This window comes from Myotis brandtii, unplaced genomic scaffold (genome assembly GCF_000412655.1).
Source record: "Myotis brandtii unplaced genomic scaffold, ASM41265v1 scaffold424, whole genome shotgun sequence".
Classification (NCBI taxonomy): domain Eukaryota; kingdom Metazoa; phylum Chordata; class Mammalia; order Chiroptera; family Vespertilionidae; genus Myotis; species Myotis brandtii.
The window spans coordinates 552,974-562,073 of NW_005366245.1; the positions used below are offsets into that span (position 1 = coordinate 552,974).

Below are 9,100 nucleotides of genomic sequence, written 5' to 3' on the forward strand. Positions count from 1 at the left end.
ATATATATATATGTATGTATATAATTCTTCTTACATCTAGGCAAAAATAGCAAAGAAAAAATGTTTGATTATCCTCATTTTAGGAGTGTTATTTGCAATCCCATATAATAAAGAGCTAATATGCTAATTAGACCGGATGGTGGAACGACCTTCCAGAAAAACATTCTAGACAACCTTCTGGAACAACCAGTGGGTGAGGCCATGGGGCCACCAGGGCCGTGAGGCAGCCAGGGCCACAAGGCAGCTGGACTGCGCGGGCCAAGTCCCTTGGACAAATTTTGGGCCTGTAATCTATATATATATATATGTAAAAGGCTAATATGCTAAGTGTCCCTCCACCTGTCCAACCAGTCACTATGACATGCACTGACCACCAGAGGGCAGACACTCAACACAGGAGCTGCCGAGCTGCAGTGACTTGGCAACAGCGGTTCTCGGGTGACACACCCCAAAACCAGAGAGGAGGGAGCCCAATTCCTCGCGGGGCTGTGTGATTCCACCTTCGGCCGTGGGTTATGTTGTTGCTGGGGCACTGTCGGCCCCAAATCTGGTTTACTGCACAATCGCATTTGCGTTGCACACCCCGTACAACAGCAGCTTTGCAGAGTGCCCTCTCGCACTCCAGGACCCCTCAGGGGATGTTGGAGAGCCAGTTTCAGCCTGATCCCCACAGGCCAGGCCAAGGGACCCCACCTGCCGGAGGGACCCTGCTCACTCCACAGATGCCCTTTGAGTCACGGTGCCACCCCAAATGCGGTGGCCGGGGAGGGACTGCAGGATGTTGGCTCTGGGGTGTGTCTAGCCCTTCTCACCCAGTCCTGCCCCACCAGCCACCTTCTAATAATAATTTCCTTTCAATGTGCACGAACCTGTGCACTTGGTCACTAGTTAAATAAAAAAATAAATAAATTGCAAATTCAAAAAAAAAAAATAAAAGTGGCCAAAGCATTACATTGTTAAAACAAATGCACTAAATTTGTCTGGAGTTATTGTCCCCACTACAGCATATGGTTGATGCTGATTTAAAACTAGCTGTGTTATTAAACTGAGTCCCGTTTTGTTTGTTTGGAACAGGTTGGCTCAAAGTTAATCTCTTGTCACAAACTGGTATTGGCTTGCGTTATTCCCTACTTCAGAGCCATGTTTCTCTCTGAAATGGCTGAAGCCAAGCAGACAGTGATTGAGATTAGAGATTTTGATGGCGATGCAATAGAAGACCTGGTAAAGTTTGTCTATTCTTCACGGCTCACTCTGACTGTTGACAACGTCCAGCCTCTCTTATATGCAGCCTGCATTCTGCAGGTGGAACTGGTGGCTAGAGCTTGCTGTGAATACATGAAGTTACATTTTCATCCCTCCAATTGCTTGGCGGTAAGAGCCTTTGCGGAAAGTCACAATCGAATAGACTTGATGGACATGGCGGATCAGTATGCCTGTGAGCACTTTACTGAAGTAGTGGAGTGTGAAGACTTTGTAAGTGTGTCACCCCAGCATCTCCATAAGCTTTTGTCCTCCAGTGATCTAAATATTGAGAATGAAAAACAGGTCTATAATGCAGCCATCAAGTGGCTTCTTGCCAATCCTCAGCATCATTCCAAATGGTTGGATGAAACGCTTGCACAGGTAGGGACTGAAATAAGATTGTGTATAGAAATGAATGATTTGGAAGCAAATCAACATGTTTCACTTGTCATGAAAGGTGTAAATTATCACTTGATGTAAAACAATGTGAAAATGGCTTTGACTCTTAACTTTCCTATTTATTATACTGTTTAACAGTAAATCTGAATTTGTTACATTTGATTTAGAAATATCATTCTCTGCATATAGATTTGTTCTGGAAAGAACTACAAGATATAACTTTTCCATTTTCTTCCCTCACCACAGTTTTACTTTTTAAATCTCAGAAATGTATCTCTATTTTAGTCATTTATTTTTACTGTCAACAGGGGTTACTTAGGAAGATAAATAGGCATTAGAATTACTTTGAAAATAAGTTTGTCAACAAAAACAAACAAAAAGTTTCATTATCTTGCAGCTGTATCTTATTTTTGTGTGTGTGTGCATGCTTTTAACTCAAAATTGTATTGCCTGGTTTGATCATGCCTTTGCTCCACTGGAAAATCAATGCTTCTTTTAAGAGAGGAAAAGTGAGTGCCTCTCCATAAAGAGGGTATGCATTCTTGAGTTAGTATATAATCTTCTAAGGTAATTGATTTGAAGAAAACAAATCAATTTTCAGATCTGAATGTTTGTGTGTTTCAGAAATAGATCACATTTTCATGTGTTCAGTCTTAGCTTTAAGGGGGAAAACAGCAAAGCACAGAGTTTTGTTTTGATTGTGCCTTTTCTTTAGCAGCAAGGGGTCTTCTAATCATGACAGTACCATTTTGGAAGAAATTTGAATGAATATTATTGAATGAATATTATTTATTTAGTCTACTTAAAGCTGTACTTAAAAGGGGATAATACATTTAGCATATAATCTGCTTTCATTAGTGCAGACTGGTACTAGAAATTGCTTTAGAACTAGGCACATTGTACTTTAAGTCTTTATGACATAGTAAATGAGTTTTAAAAGGGTAATATGCTGCAGTGAAAGTGGAGGATGAGCTATCCAGTTACAACTTAAATTTTATATCCATAACTGTTCATGATCTTAGGTTCGTTTGCCGCTGTTGCCGGTGGATTTCCTTATGGGTGTTGTGGCAAAAGAACAGATTGTCAAGCAAAATCTAAAATGTAGAGATTTATTGGATGAAGCAAGAAATTACCACCTTCACTTGAGTAGCAGAGCAGTACCTGACTTTGAATACTCTGTTCGGACTACACCAAGGAAGCATACTGCTGGTAATTAAATTACTCGTTTATCAACTCTGCTGGAAGGATCTTTGTTGTATTTGAGGGTTGGGTATGTATGCCCAGACTTGATTGTAAGATGATTAGTATCTGATTGCCTTAGAGCAGTGGTCGGCAAACTCATTAGTCAACAGAGCCAAATATCAACAGTACAACGATTGAAATTTCTTTTGAGAGCCAAATTTTTTAAATTTAAACTATATAGGTAGGTACATTGTTATTAACTTAATTAGGGTACTCCTAAGGCTTAGGAAGAGCCACACTCAAGGGGCCAGAGAGCCGCATGTGGCTCGCGAGCCGCAGTTTGCCGACCACTGTGTTATATGCCCAACATATGCTGAGTCCTCATATACACGATCCCTTACATGATTGCAAGAACTTAATGAAGCAGGTTTTAGTAAATGACTCAGTTCTCATTAGGAGATAGCTAGTGTTATTCCATTTTATGGATGAGGAAACTAAGAATCAGAGAGGCTAAAAGTATGCTCAAGGCCACATAGAGAAATAGCAGAGAAAGGATTTGCATCCTGATCTTTTTGCTTCATTCTTCGTTTTCTTCCACATCATATAGGTTAACTGTGAAGCTGAAATACTGATTTCCATTTAAAGAAAATCTTATCAATGATTGGGATTACATTCTGGCATTATAATTCCATCACTGCCATTAAATATCTATATATTGGACAGATTTCTTTTTTTTTGGTTAATCCTCACCTGAGGATATTTTTCCATTGATTTTTAGAGAGAGTGAAGGGGAAAGAGAAGGAGAGAGGGAGAGAGGAAGGGTGGAGAGGGAGAGAGAGAGAAAGAGAAACATTGATGTGAGAGAAATACATCGATTGGTTGCCTCCTGCCCGCACCCTTACCAGGACTGAGGTCGAACCTGCAACCCACATATGTGCCCTTCACTGGGAATCAAACCCTCAACCCTTGAGTGCCTGGGCCAACACTAACCACTGAGCACACCAGCCAGGGCTGGGCAGATTTCTTAATCTCTGAAGGCCTTGATTTATTTATAAACAATTTTGACTATATGATTTTTAAAGTCACTTCCAACTTTAAATTTCTACGACTTAAAATATTGAATTAGTTGGAAAAGAGTGCACGCAGTTCTGATCATGCATTTACATAATCATTCAGCAAACATTTATTCAGTGCCTACCACGTGCTGGATTCTAGGTTGAGCATTAGAAATGCTGAGAGTACTTGCAGTCTGATCTAGGGAAATAGACATGTAAATAAATAAATGTAAAGTATTACAAACACTTTGATACAATCATAAGGCATAGTGGGAAGCACAAAGAAAAGAGTGGTTATTTTTACCTTTCGAGGATCAGAAAAGGTTTTATAAAAAAGTAAACCTCAGGCTTAGTTTTTAATAATACATAGATGTTTTTCTGGGTGCCAGTTAGGGAAAGGGATATTCTGTTCATTTTACATGTACTGAATGCCTACTGTATGCCAGGCACAGTGCTAGTCCTTCTTAGTGCATAAATACTTAGCACACAGTCTTAACCTGGCTTCGCTTCTGGTGACAAATGTCGCTATAATAGATCACTTCGAGGATGAGCACAACTACATGCCTGTTGCAGGAGCTTGAAGTTTTAAGAGAAAGAGAGGGAGAAGATCGGGTTAGGCACTGCATGCTGTTATGCTGTGCTAAGGCTTGATCTTGTAGGGAAGTTTCTCAGTGTGTGAAGGAAGTGGTGGCCCTTGGACCAATAGCGTCAGCATTCACTTGGCAACTTGTTTGAAACACAATCTTGGACCTACCACAAACCTACTGAATCAGAAACTCAGGGCCCCAGAGTCAGTGTTTTATGCCTTTGGGGTGATTCTGGACCACACTAAAATTTCAGTTTCTTGTTAATTGTGGTAAATATGTAAGGATACCACATTTTATTGCACTTCGCTGACATTGCACTTTTTTTTTTTCCTTTTTGGCAAAGTAAAGGTGAGACCCGCTGCCAAAAAAAAGGATTATGACTTGCTGAAGGCTCAGATGATGGTTAGCATTTTTTAGCAATAAAGTATTTTTAAATTTAGTTGTGTACAGTTTTTAGACATAATGCTATTGCATACTTAATAGACTATATAGTATAGTGTAAACAACATTTATATGTACTGGGAAACCAACAAAATTTGTGTGACTGGCTTTATTGTGATGCTGGCTTTATTGCAGAACTAGACATGCAGTATCTCGCAGGTATGCCTGCATAACATTAAAATTGCTATTTTTAAATGTACAATTTAGTGGCATTGCTAACATTTGAAAGAAACTACTAATGTAGGTAATGAAGAGCTGTTGAAAGAACTTTTAATTAGATTGCTCTGTTACAGTCCGAAAGCAAAAAGACTACTAAGTGATAAGAGAGGACGGGATCTTGCAGTAGTTGGGGGTCATCATAGCTGACGAGGGCCTGCACTCAGGCAGTGGCAGTGGAAATAGAGAGGGAGAGGAAGGAAGAGGGGTAGGTAAGAGAGGAAGCCAGATCCTTTTGAACATGTTGGGTTTGGGTGCCCATAGGACATCAAGTGGAAATATGGCTTAGAAATATAAATTGGAAGGCATTATCATACAGATGGAATTTAAAATAGAGGAATACACTTGATGCTTGAGCATGATGTATGTGAGAAGTAGGCTAAGGATAAAACATGGAAAACATAGGAAAGAAATGATTAGACACAAAAGGAGACTTTGATATTAGGGAAACTAAGAGAGTTTAAGGAGTTTCTCAAAAAACAGAGTGATTGGTATTGCAGTTGTGTTCAGTAAGAAATTAACAAGAGTTCACTGGATCTTGTTAGGACCTTAGCAAGAGCAATTTTGCATAGTGGGTGAGGATCTAAACCAGTGATGGTGAACCTACGACACCTCTGACACGCGAACTCATTTTTTTGGTTGATTTTTTCTTTGTTAAATGGCATTTAAATATATAAAATAAATATCAAAAATATAAGTCTTTGTTTTACTATGGTTGCAAATATCAAAAAATTTCTATATGTGACACGGCACCAGAGTTACGTTAGGGTTTTTCAAAATGCTGACATGCCGAGCTCAAAAGGTTCGCCATCACTGATCTAAACCATATTGTAATGGGATGTTGGGAAGTGGGGGTGGCTAATGTATCCTATTCTTTGAGAAATTCAAATGAGGAAAAACAAAAAAGAAAATTAGATTCTAGTAACGTAGTAACATTGACTGCTACCCACTTTCTTTGCCAGTAATCAAATTTTTGACTTCCTAAATATTTTTTTCCATACTAATTTTTTAAAAATTAGGGAACTGTGATTTTGACCTCTATTTTGTGGCTTTACCTTTAGGTGTGCTGTTTTGTGTGGGTGGTCGAGGTGGATCTGGTGACCCTTTTCGCAGTATTGAATGCTATTCTATCAACAAAAACAGTTGGTTCTTTGGACCAGAAATGAATAGTCGAAGGCGACACGTGGGTGTAATCTCGGTGGAAGGTGGGTTCATTCTTGTCTTAAGTCACATCACATGATCATAAATGCTCTTTTAAACTATTTGAACTTTGATAATTCTTTCTATAAGAAATATGTTTTAATATATTTTGGTGGTATTTACTTGCTTTATGCCCATTGATGCTCAGTGTACAATCTCTTGCATATAGTTGCTTTACAGGAAATGAGTATCCAGGAGAAAGGGGGTTAAAATAAACTACTGTGAATTATATTTGCAAAAGAATCAAACTAAAGAAAAATGTTTCTTGAACCCAAATAATAAACACATACCAGCTTTTTTCTATACCCATCTAATTATTATTGAAATTAGATTTTTTTTTACTGGTTACTGAAAATGATTAATTGTAGAAAACCATGGATAAATTGTTAGATTTTTAAAAAATCACTTTTATTCTGATTATAAGCATGTAAATTTTTTTTAGAAAATATGAAAACATTTTAATAAGAATCATCTATAACCCGAACACCCCAAAACTATCACAGTTAACATTTTGATATATAATCTTTCCAATTTTTTGTGTACTTTTATTTCATTTAGAAAAAGTTTTATCATATTGTGTTGTTTTATATTTTCTTTATGTAACATAAGAGCATTTTTTCATTTTATAAAACATTCTTTAAAAGCATGATTTCATCTACTAAATAATAAAAAGTTGGGAAACCTGAGGGATAGTGTTTGAGCATTTAAATAACTTCATGTGGAACAGCACATTCCAGGCATTTTATTAAGTAGAAGCTCACATTTATTTCCATTTAACTACAAAAGTGACATTGATCATAATGTTGAACAGAAGAATACTTGTGAAAAATTATTATTCTCTTCTATTATATGTTGATTATACATGTAAATAACTGTCAGTTTATTTGGAATCAAATGAAAATACTTCTCTGTCTGGCAGGTAAAGTGTATGCTGTGGGTGGACATGATGGAAATGAGCATTTAGGTAGCATGGAGATGTTTGACCCTCTCAATAATAAATGGATGATGAAGGCATCAATGAACACAAAGAGGTAGGTCAGCATAGTTGGTTGTCACAACTTGGGTTGGGGGCAGGGAGGTTGGGGGAGTTGCTTCTGGTATCTTATTGGGAGAGGCCAACGATGCTGCTAAAGATCCTGTAAATGCACAGGAGTCTCCCACAATACAGATGATCTGGCCCCAAAAGCCAGGAGTGCTGAGGCAGAGAAGACCTGCTGTGTGCTCATCACCCAAATCCCGTAATGTTGACATCTTAAACCATCACAGGGCAGTGATTGAAACCAGGAAATGAACATCAATACAAAACTGTTCACTAATCTGTAGGCCTCATTCAACTTTTGCCTGTTTTTTCACATATTTTTGTGCTTCTAATGGTTTTTCTTTTCTAATTGTATTGGTTAATAATCTAATACAGTGTGAATAGAAACAGAGATAGGTGTTTTTGCCTTGTTTCTGATCTTAATGGAAATGTCCTGGTGTTTCCCTATTAGGAGAATGGTTTTAGGACTAAGCTATATGTATTTTAACATGATAAAATACCCCACAATTTCTATTCATTATTTTTAATCATTATGAGTATTAATAGTTAAAATCTTCATCTACAGTAAATTAAAATATATGTTGATAAGTGGATCACTTTAAAGGGGAGGAAGATTTTTTAGTAACATGACTTAGTAAATGTTGACTAGCCCATTCAGAATTTTTTAAAAGACTCAAAAACCAAATTTTTAGATATTCTAAAGTGGAAGGATAGCTAATATGTGACAAAATCAGCATTCAAAAATGTAGTAGACCAAACATACTCTAGATATAGAGGCAAACCTTAAAAATATTAAAATTAGAGTTACAGATAAAACCTGCTTGACGTGTTTTAAAAAAATCAATTACACCAGTACAACACAGTGGGAAGTCAGGTTTGTGATTTTGTTTCATATGGAAAAAGTACCTGAACCAATCTAAAGGCACAGCTCTAAAAAAAAAAAAAAAAGAAGAAAGGAAAAAGCGAATATAATATAGTTTCCTACATTAAGCGAATTGAAGCCTTTGGATCAATGGAGATTGTATATAGTTGTACTGTTCTTTATGCTGATTTGTCCATATCTATAGCTGTGGTTTCAAAAAGTAGGCTATGTAATATCAGTTGGGGTGTGGGAATACAAAATGAGACTCTACAATTTTAATTTAATAATTTTAAATTTATTTTGAGTGGATGTTCTATAGTGAACATCATCTGTAGAGTAATATATGTTTTTACTTTGAAAATAATTATGGTATACTAGAGGCCCGGCACACAAAATTTGTGCACGGGTAGGGTCCCTAGGCTTGGCCTACCCCGCCCCCTGCCACTACTGCAGGTTGCCCTCTGTGTGTGGGGCAACTGGCAGGGTGATCGGGGTCCCACTTGCTCGCACCCACCTTGGTCTGGCACCACCCGCATCTGCCGCCACTCCTCCCCTCCCCCAGTTCCCTGTTCCCTATATGGCGATCGGAGCCTATTGGCCAGGGGAGGGACTAAGAGGTTGGCTGGCAGGCCCTGATCAGGCGATCTGGGCCTGTGGGCTGGGGACAGCTTCTGCGTTGAGCATCTGCCCCCTGGTGGTCAGTGTATGTCATAGCAACCAGTCAATCTGCTGTCCAGTCTTTTATGTTTTTACTAGAGGCCCGGTGCACAAAAATTTGTGCACTCGGGGGGGGGGGGGGGGCCCTCAGCCCAGCCTGCACCCTCTCCAATCTGGGACCCCTTAGGGGATGTCCAACTGCCGGGTTAGGCCTGATCCA

At 38.5% G+C, this 9,100-nt stretch overlaps 1 protein-coding gene across 2 annotated transcripts in view; it reads left to right on the forward strand.

Moving 5' to 3' along the window:
• The window catches only part of KLHL8 (kelch-like family member 8), a 30,430-nt gene that overhangs the window by 9,185 nt on the left and 12,145 nt on the right, over positions 1 to 9,100 (forward strand). The window contains exons 2-5 of one of the 2 annotated variants that reach the window (XM_005874088.2): positions 1,075 to 1,623; positions 2,664 to 2,850; positions 6,184 to 6,327; positions 7,242 to 7,353. In XM_005874088.2, coding sequence (XP_005874150.1) covers positions 1,075 to 1,623; positions 2,664 to 2,850; positions 6,184 to 6,327; positions 7,242 to 7,353 — 992 coding nt within the window. The remainder of the gene's footprint in view (positions 1 to 1,074; positions 1,624 to 2,663; positions 2,851 to 6,183; positions 6,328 to 7,241; positions 7,354 to 9,100) is intronic. The other variant, XM_014545961.1, reaches the window with a different exon arrangement.